Source organism: Neodiprion lecontei, chromosome 2 (assembly GCF_021901455.1).
Source record: "Neodiprion lecontei isolate iyNeoLeco1 chromosome 2, iyNeoLeco1.1, whole genome shotgun sequence".
Lineage (NCBI taxonomy): Eukaryota > Metazoa > Arthropoda > Insecta > Hymenoptera > Diprionidae > Neodiprion > Neodiprion lecontei.
The window spans coordinates 24,656,642-24,680,653 of NC_060261.1; the positions used below are offsets into that span (position 1 = coordinate 24,656,642).

At 38.0% G+C, this 24,012-nt stretch overlaps 1 protein-coding gene across 1 annotated transcript in view; it reads left to right on the forward strand.

Annotated features, from left to right (window-relative positions):
* Positions 1–24,012, forward strand: part of LOC107216879 (muscarinic acetylcholine receptor gar-2) — a 173,283-nt gene that overhangs the window by 139,242 nt on the left and 10,029 nt on the right. Inside the window, exons 3-4 of the mRNA XM_046730136.1 lie at positions 18,402–18,619; positions 20,942–21,136. Of these exons, the coding sequence (XP_046586092.1) occupies positions 18,402–18,619; positions 20,942–21,136 (413 nt within the window). The remainder of the gene's footprint in view (positions 1–18,401; positions 18,620–20,941; positions 21,137–24,012) is intronic.

Here is a 24,012-nt window from a genome sequence, read left to right on the forward strand (position 1 = left end):
ACAGTTCAAGGTAATTTAAGAGTATGGGAAAAGAACTGAACAAAATTATGATTTAAAAAATTGTATTCTTAAAATATTGTTACTTTGCGCCAAACCACATGATTTTAGAATACTCACACCAAATTTCAGGAAATTTTGATTCATAATAGGGTCTGTACGCTATCGCGCACTCTACTTTTGACTTTATAGGTACGTAAAACGGAGCCAGATGAACCGCAAAGTTTCAGGGTTTGCAAATTATTAGTAATCTGCTGGATTCAAACTGAGTTATTCAGCTACTTAGTCACCACACGATGACCTTGGAATCCTTTTTTTCAAAATTAGATTTACATGTCTTCTTAAGGGTCTATCACGACGCTGGTATTTAACCAGCTAGGTTAATGCCAGCCCTCGTTTGTATTCAGAATTATACGAAACTAACTCCTGTGGTTAAAGGCTGCATGATCCAAAGTCTGAAATGTCTAAAAAGCGATACTCCTTTCCGCTCTGTATATCGGTGTTGAGTCATTCCTGCTACGTGGTAACCACCACCATTCAGGGCGTACGACACAGTTTCATTTATATGCTTATTCCATGATCATTGCGTGCTCCCGTATTCATTCAGTTTTTGATATGACTCCCGTGTTATCTGTGTAAAGACCGTGAAGAATCGTCAATCTTTTGTCGCGGCTTTCCAATATGAAAATATTTCCCAATGTAACAGGATGCAAAAGGAGTTGTTTCGGCGCATAGTGTCATAGCTGCAGATTTGCCAGCGTGATTTAGTTATAAATTTTTAACGAATAGAAAGTTTTCGTCTCTTGAGCACCCGATGTAAGAATGTATGTAGATGAATATTTACATGTTGGAATCTTACGCTTCTGATGGGAAGCCACGCAAGACGGTCAAAGCCGTCTAATAAATGATATGCGGATGTGCAGTATCATTAGTTACGAGAAAATTCATTGTTGGGAGATATAAATTTGAAAAGTTGGTGATTTCGAAAAATTAACGACGGAGCCAGGAATCGAACCTGGTATCTAGAGATGCTTGACCGGAGCCTTACTCCACTAGACCACCTAGCCGCCCTGACTAGACCCAATTTTTCAAATTTCTATCTCCCAGCAATGAATTTTCTTGTAACTAATGATACTGCACATCCGCATATCATTTATTAGACGGCTTTGACCGTCTTGCGTGGCTTCCCATCAGAAGCGTAAGATTCCAACACGTAAACATTCATCTACATACATTCTTACATCGGGTGCTCAAGAGACGAAAACTTTCTATTCACATATACCAAGCACAAGAAAACAAATTTGAACTCACTGGTGATGAGAGGAATTAACGACAACAGAGTCAGGGCGGCTAGGTGGTCTAGTGGAGTAAGGCTCCAGTCAAGCATCTCTAGATACCAGGTTTGATTCCTGGCTCCGTCGTTAATTTTTCGAAATCACCAATTTTTCAAATTTATATCTCCCATAAATTTTTAACGTTGGTTAACCATAAAAACGAATCAAATAGTCTGTCTATAAACTGCACTTTTATAAAAAATGTGGTGCACAGTTGATTTCAGCATATTCAAAATTTGAAATAGATCGATAGTTATTTATAATTGTATACGTCATAATATTGTTGATTTTACGATATTTTGATGGTTATAAAAAAAACTTGAAAAACTGTTAAGACTACAAAACATATTCTTGTACACGAAACTATCTACATACTCGTATAGTAAGATGAACTATCGTCGTGGGGTTAATTGCACCATCGTCATAGTATGAGAAACTATGAATGTGTTCCCAATTCGAAATGCGTTTTTCATCGTGCGGAAAGATGAATAATTCAAGCAAATTTCTTAATACAACAAAAGCCTTCTTGTCATGATCGAATGAAGTATTGATTCGAGTAAATCTTTTGATGTGTTTCCGAAATTGAGTCAACTGAACATCATTTCATGTGAAGCTTATGTACCGTTGCTCCAAGTCGCATATTCGTTGACAGAAACAATTAGATATATCAAATACAATAATTACATAAATCTAGTCAACAAAAAATTTACATCGATTGAATGCCATACTTTGTTGGTCGAACCGGAGCTTGTTTGGCGTAACTGGTTGAATCAGTTGCACTAATTTGTTTACTGTATAAGACGAACACCATATGCTTCTAAAGAAGTAGAAGGTATATTCATCGGAAACATCAGTATACTAATACTATGTACGGCCACTAGGCGGTGAACTTTCTCATTATGGAAGTAGCTTCAGTGATAGGTATAAAACAGGGTAGTCGACTAGGAAGTCGGATACGGATATCGTAAGATAAATGTGTCATTAGACCTATTCCAAACGAAGCTAACATAATATCTAGTGTCGAGTCGTCGAAATCAAGATTTACGATGGATAAACAAAAACTATTGACACATATTTATTTCATACTTTCGCATATACAACAATAAGTTTTTCGATTTTATCCATTAAATTGTCAGGTAAATCTCAGAAAATTTTGAGCCAACAGAATTATAAATGATAAACTTCGAAGAATACGTTTTGTGCGCTTGAATAACTTTAATATTCAGTCAATACCAAAGATTTTTATAACAACAAATTTCATTACCTGTTGCAGCCATTGAACTGTAACAGGAAAATAGGATAATCGTATCTAACTCAACGTCAGAGTCGAAATCCCTAATTATAAGGTATCCGCGGTTAATAAATAGCTTCCGAGTCACTTAAAGTCATTTAAATATTACGCGCCGTTACGCCATATTGACTTGAGTCGAAAAGGGTACAGACATTCAAATTCAGACTAGCGCGCAGGCGTCAAATTGTCGAGCGAATTATCGATCCAAGCCACGTGTGGCAGGAGCCGGCACAACCACTCTTGCGTCAACGCCCGTATATAGTACATAGTTTTGTAGTTTGACTCTTGTGTCAACTTTCGCACGTAGTATTTCGTTATAATAATTTGGCTTCTATGTCAGCTTCAGTGGGTAGCGTTCGCGTGATTTGACTCTTGTGTCAACCCCGTGCCTATTACACGATTTTGTAATTCGACTTTTGTGTCGACCTTTGTACGTGACAATTACATAGTTTGACTCTTGTGTCAACCTTATTGTTAATACAGTATATTTTGTGACTCGACTATTGTGTTAATTCCGTACAGTTTGACTCTTGTGTCAACTAGTGCGTAGTATTTTCTTGTAATTTGACTGTGGAATCAATTCCATCGTAATTGCGAGAGTCGGATTTCGACAACAATTTGTAAGTACAAATAAACTTGTATATTCTGTCCAATTCTTTCTTATATGCTCTTGGAAATTTGGATTCTCCCTTCCTCGGGTCCCCAAATGAACTCCCTTGCGAATAGAGTCTATAAATAAAACTATTATTGTTATTTGTTAGCCAACTGAGCTTAGCCGTTATTTCGTTTTCGTTAATTTTGATAATTAACTGGCGCCCAACATAATATAATAAAATTGTCTGAGCCTCGACAGCACTTGACCCAGGCCGCGTCGAGTAGAAGCAATTCAAAATAAAATATAGTTCAGTATAAATCGTCAATAATCTTGATAAATTGTTAAACAAATAGAAGGGAGCGAGTTGCTTCTGTCTCAATGGCGCCCAACGTGGGGCTAGTTTGGGAAAATTAAGTTAAAATTGTATATAAATTAAAATTGTTAAAGTGTTCTTTGTCTAAACTTTTGAATCGTAGAGCGTTGGAAATTGAGACCCGGCATAGCAACAGTATAATAATATGCCGAGACACACGGCTTAGTCTGAAAGTAAACAAAGTCATCACGGAGATCGCTTCTCTCTGTTTCCTCTCTCTCTTTTCTATCTTTCTTATAATACCTCTGTTTATCTTTCTATATGTTCTCTTTCTGTTATTTATTTTATTTATTTTGTAACACTGTTATATCGTATATAAGTGTACATGTCTGCTAATTCACGTCACCGAGTTTAGATCTTGCTCTGACCCGTTGACGGATCAGTTAAATAAATAAAAATCGCCTATACAAAGAATAGTGCGAGAGTTAATTAGTAACATCGGCTATTCGTCAAAACGAATCAAAGTCAATTATTGTCAATAGATGGAGATCTTGCTCCCGTCTGTTGATAATTTCTCAACAAAATAGAATATTGTACATCGTTTAAAATTCTCGTTGTTATTTTGTAATACAGGAAAACACTGCTTGACTCTGTGGTTTAAATCAAACAGTAGCAAAACCTAGCTTAAGAATATCAATAAACAATTATCGGACTAGATACTGGCAAGAATCGTACGGCTTAAAGGAATTGAATCAGCAAATAATGCCTATAACTTATTCACCACCTAAAAGAAGGCGAAATAAAAATCAGATTAAAAAAGGTAGTGCAAATGCAATTGAAAACCCAACAAGCTCAGCCGATTTGTCAAACGAAAGTACCGTGTTAGAACAAAGCGAACGCGTTATAACAGGCGGTATTCGTCACAGCCCGAATATGAATCAACACATGCAAGGTAATGTTAGCCAAGATGCCCCCGGAGCAAGTTTGTCACGAGCGATATCCGAGGGAGGAGGGCAAGGAAGTAGAGTAAACACGCCCCCTCTCACAGTCGAACAATTAGTTCAGTCGCCGTTATCTAATCAAGCCATGCAACCTATAATCAATCGTATGAATGCTATGGAAGACGCGATTAACACCATCTTAGATAAAATTAACGGATTAGTAAGCGGGATGTTGAATAAAGAACTAAAAAGATATAATGCGACTAGAAAAGCAGGTAGTCATCCCGACAAAGATGAAACGGATTACTCAGCGGATAACGAGGCGATAGAATTAGATCAACAAAGCCGCGGTAACCATCAGCAAGTGCCTGTTTATATACAAAATTACCAAGCTAATCAATCGTCTAGCGCATTTGTGCCGTATTCTCGTAGCGTAGGTCCGACGAATTTTTCAGGCTATCGACCAGTAATTGAAAATACGTGGATTAATAAAAATTTACAGGATCAAAGATCGAATCCATCGATAGTCACAAACGGTTCCGTTGAAAGGGAATTACGTCACGTACATTTTCACTCAAGCTTAGATGCACTAACGAGATCAGGTTCTCTTAATGCAAATGTTCAGTTATCACGTGCAGCAGGCAATGCTGGGCAATTTCCTGAACAAACAATACCGTACCTTATTAAAGTTAAAATCGGTCAACCTTTACCTAACGGTCAGATTATCGACGAAGAAGTTTTTGTTAGCGAACAACAATATCGACAAATGTTAAACCCATCGGTAGATTTTCAAAATCCGCTTATGAGCTTGCGAACCACAACACAGCCAAGTTCGAATGATCGAGCCCGTAGCGTTAGTTGTACGTCGACTTATTCTTTTAATTCGAATAATTTAGCATCGTCAACACAATCCGCGGGAATCGACTGTCAATCCTATAGATCTGGAAGGGGTTTGTCTTGGAGATCGAGTGATTCCAGCGATGATGACCAAAATAATCGTCTAGTAAACCCCGCCTTTAGCTTAGGTATACAAGACACACAGACCGCACAGCATACACCTCGCGGTAAAAATAACAATCATTATCCGAATTCTAACAACAGTTACCAACCTTCAGCGTTAAAAATCGGTCAAGTTGCCAATTCATGGAAAATATCTTTTACTAAAACAGAAAAAAATCCAGAGCAATTCTTGTTAATTTTGAAAGATCTTTTATCGTCTAGCGGCATACGAAAGGACTTATTTGTTCCTTGTTTGTCAAAATTATTCGAAGGTCCTTATAGATCATGGTACCTCGTAAACAAGGCATCGTGGCATTCGTGAAAAGATTTTATAAGAGCTTTCCGTGGAGACTGGATAGTTAAAAAAGCCGACGCCGATCCGTTGTATGAAGTGCGCGACCTGACAGTCGAAAAAAACGAATCATTAGCCGAATTCGCTTGTCGAGCTCGACTCATTTTCGAGCGTATGCAAACACCTCCTCTTTTTAAGGAACAGCTTAGACAAATTCTGGCGAAATTCAATCCGCGGTTAACTTGCGAAGTTCTAAACCTTGGTCATGTTAATTATACACAATTCTTCCGTTATATCAACGAGAGAAGTTATCTGTATCAAAGGTCTAACGCACAGCATAACAATAACAGCAATGGACGCTCGACGAGAGCATCCGAATTAAAAGCCATGCGAGCACAGACTCAATCGTCCGACGAGTCGTGCGAAGACAATACCGCAAGTGATGAAGAGAATGTTACTGACCAGGATACAGAACCAGAAATCGAATTAAAAATTATTAGAAATAATAAAACTTCTACAGATTTAAAGAAATCTTTTAAGTCGTTTAATTCAAAACCTCTCACTCGACAAAGACTAGAACAGAACTTAGAACGTTTTGATAATTCCGGCCAAAATAAAACTACTAATTCTGCTACTGAACGAAACAAACCAAATAGAATTAGGACGGCTTTTGACCCGACTAAACTGTTTTGCGTGAACTGTGGTCAGACTGGACACACCGCTCGTTATTGTAAAAGCGATCGACAAATTGTTTTTTACAGCTGTCGTAAAATTGGCCATGAAACAAAAAATTGTTCAACTCAGCAGAGAAACGAGAACAGCCCGCAGTAATTTACCCTCCAATTACTGTACCTCAGGGCGTAATCGAGGTAGGAAGTCAAACCGATTCAGTAGAATCTAACGAAAAGCGCGAATCACTAAGTAACATCGCACAGACAAAAAACTTAGATAAACCAAGCATATTCAAACCGAAAATCAGTCAGAACAGAATGCGAATTTGAACATTGTCAGTTTAACTGATAGCGAATACGAATTTTCGGATGATAAAGACGAGTTCTCACCTCAATATAACGATAACGATAAAGTTATAAATCATTCAAGCGAATTAGTAAGTGAACCAGTGAACTTGTCAACAATGACAGACGAAATAATCAATTGAGAAAATAATGCTGATCACGATTATGTCCCTCACTCGGATAGAGAATCATCAAAAAGTTGGATACCAGCACGCTTGCCACAGTATTTAATTCACCGGTTAACACAACGCCGTATCTATCGCGGTAACCGCGAATTAAAAGAACCAACTAAAATAGTAAGAATTCCGGTAAAAATTTCAATTTATGGTAAAGAAATTAAAGGAATCATCGACAGCGGCAGTGATGGATCATTTTTAAGCTTATCTGCTTATCAACGGGTAACGAAGTACCAAGTTAAAGAATTAACCCCAGATGCTTCATCCAAAACAGGAGTACGTCTAAGTGACAAGTCTATTGTGCGAACACACGGCGGTACAGGTTTCATCATTGACGTAGGTGATATTTACGGACCGCAATGGTTTAGCGTGATGCCAGGATTATCGTGCGATCTTATGCTAGGCATGGACTTTTGGATGTCTTTTAAAGTAATAGTCGATCCATTTTTAAGAACTTGGACACTTTCTGACAGTAAGAATGTGTACCCGTTGTCACACTCAACCATCGTTCGTTCGGAATTAAAAACTCTTTCCGTAGATCAGTCCCAACAGTTGAAAGATTTTCTCGACGTCGAATTCGCAAAACTTGATAAAGAAAGTACTGGAAAAACATATTTAATTAAACATATAATTGAATTGAATGACCTAACTCCACATCGTCAAAAACCTTATCGTAGAAGTGAAGTCGTTCGTAAATTTATTAACCAGGAAGTCGACAGGCTATCGGAAAAGGGCTACGTTACTTGGAGTAATAGCGAATGGGCATGCTCACCTGTTGTAGCTCCAAAGGGAAACGGCGGTCTCAGAATCTGTATCAATTACAAGCCTGTAAATCGTCAAACTAAAAAACCAGCATATCCATTACATAATATGAGGTCGATTTTATCGCAACTCCATCAAGCGAAAATAATTTCAACTCTTGATTTAAGTGAGGTTTTTTACCAGATACCTATGGATGAAGGAAGTCGAAAATATGCTGCGTTTGTCGTAGAAGGCAAAGGTCTGTTAGAATTGCTAAGAATGCCTTACGGTTTGACGGGTGCGCCATCCACTTTTCAGAGCTTAATGGATATTTTGAAAAGAAAGTTCGCAGATTTAATTCACGAACGGAAACTACCGAATAAATGGGTTGATCAAGTCTTCACATACCTTGACGATTGGATAATCGTTAGTCAAGATCTCGAAGAGCATACCTCGATTTTATTGCTAGTCTTCGAAGTTTTTAAGGAAGCGAAATTAATCGTCAATCGCGAAAAAAGTAGCTTTGCGTGCAAGGAAGTTAAATTCCTCGGTTATATAATCGATGAATTTGGCATGAGACCAAATCCCGAAAAAATCCGACCAATCCTTGATTTCTCCGTTCCACAAGATAGAACGCGATTTCGTCAGTTCAACGGACTCGTCAATTGGTATCATAGGCATTTGAAATGTAACGCCAGAATCCAGGGACCCCTGAACAAATCAACGAGTCCTAAAGTTCCATGGAGGTGGACGAACGTCGAACAAAGATCATTTGAAGAAGTAAAAATGGCTTTAGCCGATGCGCCGCGTTTATTTGTCCCAATACCCGGACAACCGTTTATCTTATATACCGACGCGAGTGATTTCAGATTAGGCGCGATCCTTGTTCAGTTCGATCCTGAAACTAATAAAGAGAATCTTATCGAAGTAATAAGCCGACCGCTCAGAGGCGCAGAATTTCATTACACGACCACCGAAAAAGAATGTTTGGCAGTCGTTTGATCTGTACAAAAACTCCGTTGTTACCTTGAAGGCGTTTCATTCAAAGTAGTCACCGACCATCAAGCATTGAAATGGCTTCATGAATTGGAAAATCCAACAGGTCGTCTACCTAGATGGGCTATGTATCTCTATCAACACAACATAGAAATTGAACATCGACGTGGTACTACAAACGAAGCACCTGACGCGCTGTCAAGAATGTTTGACATCGACGAAGATCCTCTCGGATGGGAAAAAGTAGTTGCAGAAACGATACAAGGTCGCACACAGTTGAATTCCATCTTAGGTCAAGATTGGTATAACACCAAATTCAAATTAGTCGAAACACAACTAGACAGATTTCCCGAATGGAAAATCAATAATGGTGAACTGCTCTATTATAAGCCCGATTACGAAAAAGCTCTTATCGACGATGAGAATCCTTGGAAAAAAGTTATTAAGTCAGAAGACGTTTTGACTATTTTACGCGAAAATCATGACTTACCAAATGCAGGTCACCTAGGAAGAGATAAAACGTTAGATAGGATTAGGCAAAATTATTATTGGCCCGGTATGACCCAAGATGTCAAATCTTACGTAGAAGATTGCGAAACTTACCTTAAAGTCAAATACAATCAAAGTCCGATCAAAGGTTCCTTAAGAACCAGACCTTTACAACAACCGTGGTCACAATTGCCAATCGACACCGTTGTCTCTCAAACACGAACTAAAAAAGGTAATTCTAATGTCATGGTAGTCCTAGACCTGTATACTAAATACATATAATTGTTTCCTATGCGACAAAGAACAGGAAGAAATGTTGTCAGAGCGTTGGATGTCCTTTTCGATCGTTGGGGCACTCCAAAATCAGTCCTTACGGATAATGGCACCGAGTATATGAATAAAGATGTCAAGGCATTCTAGAAGCTCGTGGAGTGGAACACCTCACAGCACCACTAAATCACCCACAAGGAAATCCGGTTGAACGTGTTAACCGTACCATAAAACCTATGATTGCGGCATTCGTGAATGAAAACCACAATGAATGGGACGAGCATTTGACAAAAATTCAATTTGCGTATAACACAGTACCTCACGCAGGCAGTCGAATATCGCCTTTTTATTTAAATCACGGTCGTGAAGCAGTATTCAAGAATATACGTAAACCCGGTGACGACAGTATACGAACATCCGACGAATCGGTCGAGCATTGGATTAAAAGATTAGGCAAAATTGACGAGTTCCGTCACAAAATTGAAAATCGATTAAAAACGTACGCGGATAAAACTCTTGCCAGATCTAAAAACGATAAGCAAACGTCTGTAGAGATCAAAGTAGGGACCGAAGTATATTATCCCAATAAAAAATTGAGCAATAAAGCAGAAGGTTATTCAGAAAAATTCGCTCATCGTTTTATAAGACCCGTTCATGTAAAAAGAGTACTCGGACCAATGGTCGTCGAATTGGCAGACAAAACGAATAAAATTATTGGAAAATACTATGTCACGGATTTAAAAATACCCCGTCGTAGTTTACGAAGTCAATGTTCCCCTTCACAGGACAACTTACGCGAGGTTGACGTACATGAACTTGGCTCGCCAATTGTCGAAAATGTGAATTCGGACTATTGCATAATTTGTCGTTAATTATCCGTAAATTAGTCGCGCGACTTATTTTTTTATCGCACTAAATTTTCAAAAAAAAAGCGGATGCCGTTCTGATTTTTCAAGAATTCAGCCCGCCAACTACCAAAAAAACGCACAGCGAGCATCATGCGAAATTCTGATTTGGTTGATAATTTGCCGTAAATAAGCGGCAAATTAGTGGTTGAACTTTTTTTTTGCCGCACTCAATTTTCAAAAAAAAAAAGCGGATGGCGTGCTAACTTTTCAAGAACTTAGCGCGCCATCTACCAAAAAAACGCACAGCGAGCATCATGAGTAATTCTTATTTGGTTGATAATTTGCCGTAAATAAGCCGCAAATTAGTCGTTGAACTTTTATTTTTGTCGCACTCAATTTTCTAAAAAAAAGCAGATGGCGTGCTAACTTTTCAAGAACTTAGCCCGCGATCTACCAAAATATCGAGGCGGGAACCGAAAATTCCAGGAATAAATGGGATAAAAACAGACTCCTTTTCACAGGAAATAGGGAAATAGATAGGTGACTGATCCTAATCTTCTTAAGAAACAGCTCACCCTAGAGTTTTGGAAGGACAAATGTGAATAATGGTATAACAATTCAAATTCACTAAGTGAATTTGGGAGAATACACGAATAAAATAAATTAAATATGTATTTAAAAGAAAAGAAACGATCTTATCTGAATCTTTTCCGTGTATTTCTTCAAAATAAGGCCACCAGTCATCCTCGGGAATCGGGGAAGATTGGAAGGAAAAGGCTGTGTCAAATAACCTGAAAAAGTGCTCACAAAAACTGACACTTAAGGTTAATAAAAATGTGAAAATCAAGCAATCGCTCATCGACCTCGAAAAATAATCGTGGCTCTATTCACATTTCAAAAAAAACCAAAGCCTTTCCGACACAAAACTCGATTCCAGAGAAGAAGATTCTAGAAAGAAACAACCGAAGAAAACAAATTTCGAGTTGATTAGCAACTCAGAAATAACAAACCATTATCAAGTTTTCGTAATAAGAAGAAACATGTCTAAAATCCACAATTTAATAAACGCCGGGATATTAGCCCAAACCTTTGACTTCCAAAATTTTGGAAAAGGGAAAAATGGAAGGAGTTCTCTTGTGGATATTTCGACGGAAAAGTTGAAAAAGGAAGACCCGGGTTCTTATGTCCATCATGTTTTGAGTAAGTGAAAAAGTAAACATAAGAAACGAATTCTTTTCATTGACCTTTTATTAATTTTCCTATTCTTGGAAAGTTCCAGTCCCGAACAACTGCGATGCGAGCTGGATCTTCATGTAACTTTTTATAAGGACAAGACTTTTTGTAGGCTGCAAAGACAGCCTCATTTTTATCGAAAAACCGACCGAAGGATGCAACGAATGCGAGTCCGTCAAAACGGAACTTAAAGCAATTATCAAAATCGCTTTTTATTTTCCAATTATCTAATTTATAATTTGAATATCTATTCTAATAAATTCCTTTAAAAACAAATCTTCAATAGAAATGTTTAGTATTGAATTCAAAACTTTAACCCTGTTCTCGTGACATTGCAAAACAGGAATTAGAATAAACTTGGTCGGCTGTAGCTTCTGCATTTATAACCAAAACAGGAGCCGATAAATAAGAAAAGGTTTGTTTCACTAGCCCAACAGTATATATAGGAATGTAATAAGGATTCAAAAGAGTAAACACATCATCTACACATTACATTCCTATGTATACACTGTGCTTGAAGAGACGAAAATTCTTATACATTCATACCAGGCATACGAAAAAACAAATTCGAACTCACTGGTGATGAGAGAAATTAACAACAGAGTCAGGGCGGCTAGGTGATCCAGTGGAGTAAGGCTCCGGCTGAGCATCTCTAGACGCCAGGTTCCTGGCTCCGTCGTTAATTTTTCGAAATCACCAAATTTTCAATATTTGCTATCATTTGATCAACGATCGGCACACAGATAGATAGAGAGACCTGTTATTGTATGCAGAGTTGTGAAAATAGTAATGTGAAAGTAATGCATTACTCATTACTTTAAAAAATGTGTATTGGATAAGTTCTCGATTATAAATTACAAAAGTAATGTGTAATGGATGAGTGTTCCATAATAAATTAAAAAAAGTAACGTGTAATTGATGAATGAACCATTACAAATTACAAATGAAAAAAAAAGTAATTCGTAACGGAGAGTATTCCATTACAAAAGGAAAAATTGCCGTACTCGCATAACGATTTGTGCGAAACAAAAGCATGCAAATTAAAAACTTGTCCATATTGCTACCTCGTCATTTCATTTCAGTCACTGAATGTTTCTTCTGGACAGAATTCCGCAATTTTATCGATATGTATGATGCTCGCTGTGCGTTTTTTTGGTAGATGGCGCGCTAAGTTTTTGAAAAGTTAGCACGCCATCCGCTTTTTTTTGAAAATTGAGTGCGACAAAAAAATAAGTCGCGTGACTAATTTACGGATAATTAACGGCAAATTATGCAATAGTCCGAATTCACATTTTCGATAATTGGCGAGCCAAGTTCATGTACGTGCGAGGTTGACAAGACAACAAGAAGACCAACAAAGAAATGAGCAACGAGGCTAACTCCGCCGACGGACCGCCCATCTACGCGGAAATGTTAAAATGTTTAGAGATGCTGGCGAAAGAAAAGGCCGACCTTGAAGCCATAAGGATCACTTTGACGAAAAAGGTGACCATAGCTCGCAATGAGAGTATCCCAGCTTCAGCATCGTCGATGACTCATTTCAGACTCGAGACTGAAAACGCTTCAGGGAGTAATCCGAATCCAGTCGACGAAGGAACACCACCTACGATCAAGGTGACAGACCTTGAGGAATCGGTTGTCTCAACTGCAGTTCAGGTGAAGTCTCCGACAAAACCTGAAACCCTTCGCTTTCACGCCGACATCGACCACACTGGAACTGAAGTAGAGCGGCTTATAAAAGCAATGAGAAACCTACCACCGCCTGAAGTAAAATTGACGATGTCAGAAAAGGTTACCGAAAAGCAGTTGTACCGGGAAAATGTGCTTAGGAACCGAATCCCAACTAGTCAACACCCGTTGAGCAAATCATCGGTTACCGGGAAGCCGATCAAAACAACTGACGATCCGGAAGCATTGACGGCACCATCGGTATAAGTCCAGCCTTTACCTGTGTCGACGCTCCCAAAATTTGACGAACTACTACGGGAAGTGGGACTTCTCAAACCGAACGAGGCCTCAACCGGCGAAATGAAATACTTCGTCGATTGCCGGATTTTAAACGATGATCTTTTAAAAAAGCTCATCATGAAACGCGCGGAGATGTTTGTGATCAAGAAGGAGGCCAAATTAGTCGACAGGGCCACGCAAACGTATGTGACAATCGTCGGCAAACAACACGTCGTTGGCTGTATTAATTGTCGTTCGGCCGAACATCATTTCAAGGATTGTTCACTGCCCTACCGGCCCGGATTTTGTCAAATTTGTGGTGCTGAAGGATTCGACACCGAAGATTGTATCTACCCTCACGGCATCGAACATGAAAGAGCTTTACACCGCTGCCCTGGATGCTCGCGAGACCTGAATCTCTACTGCCCGGAATGTCCAGACTGCAATATTCGACATGCAGGACACAGCGACTGGCTACGCTTAAACTACGCAGCCTGGCCAACTTGGTTGATCCCACAAGACCACTGTTACTTATTCGACAAAACGGACAAGGTTCTTAAACGTAGAGTGAGAGCCAAATTTACTGACCCTCAGGACTACCCGAATAAAGTCAGAGCGTTCCTAATAAGGGAGAACGCCCTCCTAACATCGAGGCCGAGCAACCCCAGAGCTAGCTCCGCCATACAACTATCGAAAGAAAAACGTCAGCAGGCCCTTGACGCCTTATACAAGCCGTTGACGATGAAATCACTAGACCACATCATGGAAGAACGGCCCGAACTGAAGGACGGTGAGGAGGTTACTGTCATCGTTCCGACCAAGTATAAGAAGCTTTTGACAAAACCAAAGCAGGGTGAAGGTCAAGTTCGTCGCCAATCCTCGGACAATCCATTGACAATTTCCTTTATCATATAATTCTAAAGCTAAAATATTTTTTTATATATTTACATTCTGTGATACATTGTCAACATTGTCGATCCTATCACGTGTTGATTTAATCATACACATGCCCAAAATATAATACAGCCAAAATGTGTTAACTATAATCTCTACTTGTGTTATTGTCCATCTAAATTTCCAAGTAAGCAAATAACTTGAATTTTCAGTATCATAATTCCTGATACGAGTTGGACAGAACTACAAGTCGCAGAATCAAGTAAGTGGTGAACCCATTTATCATCAAAAGAAAAGGGTAATAATGTAACGTTGAAATTTAATAACTTAACCTTACAAATTGTCAACCACCGACGTTGAGTTTAGAAGGGGGAGTGTGTAACAGGAAAATAGGATAATCGTATCCAACTCAACGTCAGAGTCGAAATCCCTAATTATAAGGTATCCGCGATAAATAAATAGCTTCCGAGTCACTTAAAGTCATTTAAATATTACGCGCCGTTACGCCATATTGACTTGAGTCGAAAAGGGTACAGACATTCAAATTCAGACTAGCGCGCAGGCGTCAAATTGTCGAGCGAATTATCGATCCAAGCCACGTGTGGCAGGAGCCGGCACAACCACTCTTGCGTCAACGCCCGTATATAGTACATAGTTTTGTAGTTTGACTCTTGTGTCAACTTTCGCACGTAGTATTTCGTTATAATAATTTGGCTTCTATGTCAGCTTCAGTGGGTAGCGTTCGCGTGATTGGACTCTTGTGTCAACCCCGTGCCTATTACACGATTTTGTAATTCGACTTTTGTGTCGACCTTTGTACGTGACAATTACATAGTTTGACTCTTGTGTCAACCTTATTGTTAATACAGTGTAACACTTTATTTAACCTGAACAATTAAGAACCATAAATAAATAAATTATAAATAAAATAGTCGACAAAATTGTAAAGATAAAACCGTAGAAATAAAACAGTTCAAATAAAAAGATTGCAAGAAAAGGTAGAAATAAAAGTGTGCATTTAAAAAAAAACAAAAGCTATACATTCATTCAAACATTCACACATACACACCATTTAGGAAATACGCCTTCGATACACCATATGTTAAAATCAACTGGTTCCTTGTCTTTGTCGTTGAATACAGTTGAAACCGATAAGTCACTTGCCAATCCAGATATTCTTCTCTTCTTCACTCTCGTTCGATGGATAATTAGAGCTCTGTTGTTCGCCTTTAAGTTTCGTCGTTTACCCACAATGAGATGGGGGATGAGAGCAATTTGGATCGTGACGACATCGAAGATTCGGTGAACTTAGTATGGTGTATATGTGACTTTGTAAATCTTATAACTGGCTAGATTTTCTACTTCTGCGGAGTATTATTATTGTAGGTCTGTACTGGTTGGCGTCTTTCCGCAGAGTCCCTTTCGCTTCTCTCCTCCGGATCTGTTGCCGGTTCCGCCAGACTGGTCAACCGCGCACTTTCCTTGCGTCCGGTCAAATCCGAAATATTGCCGCCCATATTCGAATGCATGTAATCGTTACAACAGTATATTTTGTGACTCGACTATTGTGTTAATTCCGTACAGTTTGACTCTTGTGGCAACTAGTGCGTAGTATTTTCTTGTAATTTGACTGTGGAATCAATTCCATCGTAATTGCGAGAGTCGGATTTCGACAACAATTTGTAAGTACAAATAAACTTGTATATTCTGTCCAATTCTTTCTTCTATGCTCTTGGAATTTTGGATTCTCCCTTCCTCGGGTCCCCAAATGAACTCCCTTGCGAATAGAGTCTATAAATAAAACTATTATTGTTATTTGTTAGCCAACTGAGCTCAGCCGTTATTTCGTTTTCGTTAATTTTGATAATTAACTGGCGCCCAACATAATATAATAAAATTGTCTGAGCCTCGACAGCACTTGACCCAGGCCGCGTCGAGTAGAAGCAATTCAAAATAAAATATAGTTCAGTATAAATCGTCAATAATCTTGATAAATTGTTAAACAAATAGAAGGGAGTGAGTTGCTTCTGTCTCAGAACTCTTGACTCAAAAACAACAAGAATTAAAACAAGCTCGTTTTGTTTTGATACAACAATTTCATATTTTTAAAAAAACACGATTGAGGTGCGTTCAATCAATGTTTTTGTCGTTTCAATCACACGTTTTTTTTATACAAAATTCACATTACTGCAAGGAACGCGCGCCATGTCATCTACGCATATATGTAAAAATGAATGTCTCCGTTTATTCCATATGCATTCCTCTATCATTTCGAAGGTTTATGAATTGGTAAAACCATTATAAAATAGGTGACGCGCGAGTCGTTTCAACATATGAACGTATTTCGTATATTTTCCAGAACGTCTGACCCGAGTTCGATTATTTTTTTCTGTGAATAGCTATTACGTCTTTCAAGGATTTAGGCTAAATTTCATTACAACCTGATGGATCGTTTTGGAAAGGTAACGATATTTCTAAGTCAAGTCATAGCAGGATCACACACTTAAGCGCACGCTGACTGAACTCTTAGAGATAGAGATTAGGTTAGGTTATTTTATTTTATCGTATTGGATGCGTGCGAAGCCGCACCGAGTAGTTAGTCTTGAATAAATTGATAGCATAATCATTCGAAGGCTTGATTCCATTCTGCATTAAGTTGTCACAAGTATTTCGGCCGGCAACAGTATTTTTTTGAATTAAGTAATTATTGTATTCGCCGCATTTGAGTATAGCATTTAGTTAAATCAAATAAATGTCACTTGAGTCAAATAATCCTTTCTCTTCGTGTAAACTTACGAATAATGTTTGAACATAAATCTGTCTAACGCAACTACACCGTTCGTCTTACGATGCACGTATTGTTCAGCCGGATCCCATGTCAAATCAACAACAAAATTATCGGACAACGGACCATACCTTTAGTTCATGTGGAATACAAGTTTACACCTCTACACGCATGTAGTACCTGCCAACAACAATATTAGGTATAGCAATCCATATTATAAAACTATAGTCATTTACAACAATAGAATATAATTATCACTTCCAGTCACCTTCTTTTTTTTTTTTACTAAAACACGATAAGTTCGATTCTATTTTTGCAAGAATGTGCTAGGCTAGCCTAAACTATACGAAACTCCATTGAAATGCTACTCAGAACGACCTTAATTCAATGGAATTAATCATAATGTGTCAAATGAGAATATTTAACACAGCCGCACGGTAGCCGAATATTGACGGACGCTAATGATTCTCAGCGAAATTATCAGTATTTAAGTAAACAAAACAAAGTAGTCAATTGCATATGCATCTTACGATTCAATAAAGACCCTTGTTTCAAACAGTTTCACTCTCTTCTGCAGGTCACAAATATGAACAACCATTATCGGTTTTTATTTTCCCCGGTGCGCCGTATAGATTGGAAATTGAAATAATAACCGTGAAAATATTCCACGTACTTCAATTAAGGTCACGTAGTACTCCTACCCTTTCCGACCGAGCAAACTTACCCTTTTTCTTCCTGTATTAGATAAACAAACGAACGAAAAAGGTTCATATTTTAACTTTATATCGTTCCAATCAAGGAACACTTGGCCGGTCACCCAGTTGATCGTGAGAGCACCTTTTATCTGCGATATTATTGTAATTCCTAGTTCTCGTCTAGCGACCTCAACATTGCAAGAAAACAGTCTCACGATGGTTCATTTTGCTCTTTATTCTTTCCGGAATTGCGCAAAGTATTTGAGGAAATATAGGAAATGTGACTCTTTTGACTCTTTTCCGGATATGAGTAACTTTCATAAATTCCTCTACAAAAGAGCAATGCACCGTTGAAGTTTGAACCCTTTCTGTTTGCTTGTTAATATTTATAGAAAGAAAAATGATAATTTTTTCCGGTTGGTAAAAGTAGAAGTAGAACATGAACTTAATATCCAGATTTACACATGTAATTGTGATACAAAATGTTGGTCCAGGCGATCCGGAAATAGACCATCATAGTTTTAAGTATTCTGTTTTCGTCTTCCACAGGAAATCGAAAAGGCAGCGTGAGCGCTTGTGCCGATATGTTTACAACCAGATACTGACTGCAAAGTGTACGCAGTTCAATGGCTCCTGGCCCGAACCCGATGACCCGCGGTGGAACAGCGGCGAATACGTGGACCTTCTGCCAGATTGGTTCCCGACGAACGCTAGTAATGCGACGAACGGTTCGTTTCCGGAAAACGCAACCGTCGCCACAATACAGGGTAAGCGTGAACTCACAAGTATTTTTATATAAAACGAGCATGCTTTACGCATTTTTCCATCCATGTTTGCCGTACACAAAATACCCGTTCCTATGACGGTGGAGTGAGTCTGCGTATGTACACTTGGGAACAATGAATCTGAGACGGCTAATTTTTTACACTAGACAGTTATATTGACAACACAGAGAAACCTACAGCGCCATAGTCGACTGAGCGCGAAACAAACTCAATCTCAATAAACTTAACATAACCCATGAGCGTCGAATCTAACCTTCTAATTGGATTGACACGTCAACAAGTCATTATCACCGCGGTATTGTAACGGCCATGGGTTATAGTATGTTTATTGAGATTGACTTTGTTTTGCGCTCGGCCTACTATGGCGCTGTATATTTCTCTGTGTTGCCAACATAATTGTCTAGTGTAAAAAATTGGCCGTCTTAGATTCATTGGCCTCAAGTGTACATACGGGGAGTAGACCACTTTTATTTCCTAGGACTGAAAAGTGGTCTTCTCTGTACTGCGCGCATGCGCTGTCGCGAACAAATCTGACATTACGCAACTCTAAACTCAATTTCGTACTTTGTGAAAAAACGCGTAACATACTCTTGTAATAAAGAAATAACCATGTGCAACAAGGAGGCAACGGACTTTTCGCCTCGCGTATTTGCAATATTCGTCTTCGGCTCACCTACGACTCACATTACAAACTTACGCTCGACCCTAAAAGACCGAGGTTGCCTCCTTGTTAGACAATATACTTGTTAATTCAGCGTAGGGAAGATGGTACCCTCAACTGCAAGACAATTCAGAAAATAATATTGCACCATCTTGTAAACTCCTAAAGCGTTTTATAAACCGTTATACATTTTCGTTATCAGCCGAATTGTAGTCATTAGAAAAGTAAGTAAAATCAAATGGCACTTCGGCGTGATTGGTTTTTCAAACGTATCATAATTAATACTAGTGTTAAATTCTAAACTAACCGGACAATTGAACATTGGCCAGTACATACTCAATCAAGATGATGTAAAATATTAGATTACAAGATATATTTTTCAAATTTAGAAGAGCAACGGAATCACTGTAAACCCATTATAACAATTTACTAGTATTTAACGAAAAATGGAAAACATAATATATAATACCGTTGTCACTACTAATTGTAAGAGCAGATGATTATATGAAACTCACCCAGTCAAGAAATTACAACGATCATTATTTCATTCTTCTTTGGTATAAATTTTTGTTCAATACAATAAATATTCATTCTCACATGGACCATTTATTTTCGCATGCAATCAGTCGCCTACAATTTCTTTTCGAAGATTTGAGTGACTTACAGATCATTTCGAAACCTGCCATAACGTAATATGCTGAATCCATCTCAAATGATGCAAGCCAGCGGAGGTCATATTCCAGAATTGCTCGTAACTGAAGTATGTTACTTCTTGCGCAAAATAAACGGATACGTATATTTTATTATAGGCCGATTTGTCACGCCCGATAACGATTTTTCAAGATTATAAGGCAAATATGGTTTTTCCCTGATATTTAACATGTAATTTCTGAAAAACGACCGCCAATTTCACAATTATCGAGCTTTTCTAAGAATTCTTGTTTTGGAATACGTAGAATCTCACACTCTGTCGAGTGCACGTTAGACTAATAAAACGAAAAAAAGGTCCCGAAAATTATTCTACAAGCTTAATCTTTAAGATTTTTTTTTTTACTTTAATTCACGCTGAGACGCTCAGGGTCTCACCTTCTTTTGCAACTTTTATTTATTTAACTGCTTTTTTGGTAACAACTGTTGAGTTTTTTAGTTCCATATGGTCCTGAAATATTTCTAAGTCTAAAAAAAATATAAAATTTATTTATTTATTTATTGCAATAATATCACGTGTAAACAAACGGTCGAAATTCGTACTTTTCCACGAGAAAAAGCATTTTTGCTAATCTATGATGAAACTCCAAATATCAATTTTTACACACTTCATACACACCTAAAAATTTTACAGAATTTTTTCAAAATTTATCTACTTCTTATTTTGTTTGACCGCCATATTAGATCCGCCATATTGAATTTCGAGATCAGATTCGTGATCAGCGACCCCTAAAGACTATGTATGCAAAATTTCAAATGAATCGCATTTCGGGAAAAATATATGAATGAAAGTCGAGATGAATGGTTTAATGTACAATTTGCAACAGTTTTCAACACCATCAAATCCTCGCTTTTCCACACTTACCTAAAATATAAAAAATTCTTGTTTTGCATTCACCATCCAAATATCTAGCCTTCTGTTTAAAATGATTCAGATGAGATGCTGAGTCCGGTACTTCCGCCGTTCGAGTTGTGGCAGACAATTTTAATTGCTCTCTCGTTGGCAATCTGCATTGTTCTGACTGTTGGGGGGAACATCTTGGTTCTTCTAGCGTTCATCGTCGATCGTACAATCCGCCAGCCTAGCAATTATTTCATCGCTTCCTTAGCTGCTACCGACATGCTTATTGGTGAGTATACTGAGTATAAAAAGAAATTAATCTTAACTTTACAGGCAGAGTTAACAGCTGAACATGCTGACGTTTTGCGAAATAAGGCAACGAAGCTCAGCACTCGAAATTTCATCAAATTTGGTTAAAAGCTAATATTTTTCTAGTATTGCAGTTGTAAAACTGTACTACATTAGCAAGTTCCAAAGGAGTTCAGCGCATTTGGCTCTTAACTTTGGCTGCTAGATTCAAATTCATTAAAATGCACATTAACATGTTCAGAATAAATTTATTGCATTCCAAATCAACAACTTTACTTCAAACAATTTTCCACTGCATACCTAAATAATACTTCACGATGTATATGTGGAACAGTACAATAGTAAAAACATTTGGCGACGTCATAAAAGTATTTTGTACGAATTATTATTACTATTAGAAATACTAATAAAACGATAAAGACACTCCGAACAGACTCCAGGTTAGCCATTTCTTTTTTTTTTTTTTACAGTTTTTTTGTCGAATTGACGCTGAAACCCTTTTCCAACAAACGTAGTCCAGAAGTAGCTGCTTTTGCAGCGTTTGCTCACGGATTGTGATTGATTCAGAATAAAATACCACAGACCAAATCATGATCAACCCTAATCGCTAGGTCTTGAGATTTTTACGTGAGGGTGAGACGTGTCTGAGTGGTGGTAGTATAATTATAAATAATCAAAGATGCTCCCACCCAATGACAATGAACAAAAATTAAACCTAACAAAGACCTACCTTTCAATAATCTGGTAATGTGGGTACGTTGCTGCCTAGTCCTATACAGGACCGTGAGAGTTGCTTAAATGGTTGAGGCTAATTTAAAATAATTCAATGGGATAGGTGATCGTTCAAAATAAATGTTTGAATATGATTTAAACTGGTAAAGGATAGCGCATATTCTTGAAACAATTGATGATGAAAAATTAACGATAACAAATGAATGATATAAAAATCAAATGCAAGAAAACATAATTATTAAAGTGTGTGAATTTAAACACAGATAACGTCAAAGGACGAATTTATATTCAAACACGGAGAACCTGTAGAACTAGTATAATTCGATCGTTTACGCTCTTTAGCAAGTGTTGTATTATCTTAATGGTAGTTGGGTACACATATAATTGATACCAAGAACATCTATGCTAAACGATTATTAATTCTACTGTTGGTCGGTTATTATAACATGGTATCTCTCTCTTGTAACGGTCTTTTCGTTTTCGCGGTTTGCTTCGACCAGGATTAACTCCAACTGCGGAGCCTCTCGCAATTAACGAAAATCATCCGCTATCAATTTACTTTTTATTGTTTTTTATTTTTTTTATTTAAAACGGAATTTCGGATGTCGGTATGACCGAATGACATGCATCTATATGGAAACCGAATAAAAGAAAAGTATAAATATGAGAGAAAATAATAAATAAATTATATAAATAAAATGGGCACGGCGGACATCTAGGACAATAACAATTCCATAAACGGCATACTCGTAAAATTACAGATAAAATAGTACAGGTCAGAATATAAAACTTATCATAAGCGTGTCTTTGGGGATATTCTTCAAACTCCAGTTTCCATTTCTTCAGTTGCGCTCGCTAATTCCGTGCCCGGCCAATTTGAATCCCCTCGTCCGTCATATCTCGGTGGTTTTTCCTTGATCGGGAATCCGTAAAAGATGGGTCGCTGCTACGAGTCCTTCGTTCTCGCAATAGAATCCGTATGCATTTTACTTCATTTTTCGTCGGTTGTATTTATTCGTTCGTTATGATTTCTTTATTTTAGAGCGCACTCTGATGACGATCGACCGCTCATCCGTCGTCTCCCGCTTACACTTTTCGATCGATTACTAACCCGTCGTCTCTCGCTTACACTTCTCGATCGATTCCGATACATCTGTCATATAACCGCTTAGGTGAAAGCCCCCCCTCCCTACGGACCTACCTATTACTGAGTCCCGTAGTCACTGCTTTGGCGGCTAAATTCAACTGTTACACTCTTTAGATTAAATGTCACTTATATTAAAAATACGATCTCACGATATGGATCAGTTGATCTGTAGGATTATATGTACTGGCTAGATTTTAGTTTATGAATAACTATACATCGCTGGGCCAGGAGGGTTATCCCCCTGAATGCGCAAAACGTTGGGCCTCAGGTTTATGAACAAATATCCTATGCATGTGGTCAAAAGACCAACATCACCATTATTGACATTATGAATCTATGATTCATTGAAAATTTGCAAAATTATGCTTCGGGGCCGCGCTGAAAATAAGAGAGTGTCTCTCTGCATACCCAAGGTTATTATCTGTAGCTAGGCACCAATTCTATTTCACTCGACCTTACTATGCAATTCTATTATTGAATGAGATAGTATCATTCTTAGTAAACAATATTTTTTAGTTGGACGGTGGCTAGAGAAGCTTGCCACCTATCCTTGTTACATAGTCAGCTATGCAAAAATTAATAAAATTGTGAAAATAAGGTTCGGAATAATGTTGAAGAAGAGTACTCAAATCAACTTATCTTTAGATATGAAGATTGTCGAGATTGAGCGCCGTCGAGTCGTGTAGGTCAGTGTTGGTGGTGTTTCTGGACCATACCCTCACCTCTGTTCTTGTTCATCCACTTGGTCTTGGTGAATTTTGAATTTGAATAGTGATACTGATTGCCGAAAGGTATTGTTCGAAAACATTCAAATGGTTCACTCACGATTAATTATAATACGATATGACTGGATTACTATGAGTTTGAAACGATTATTAATGAAAAATAGTAACGTACATAGTAGGGTGCTTCGTTTGAGACGACTTTTTTTTTCACTCCATAGACGAAATATCACTCTAAACATAGAAAAAAAAAAT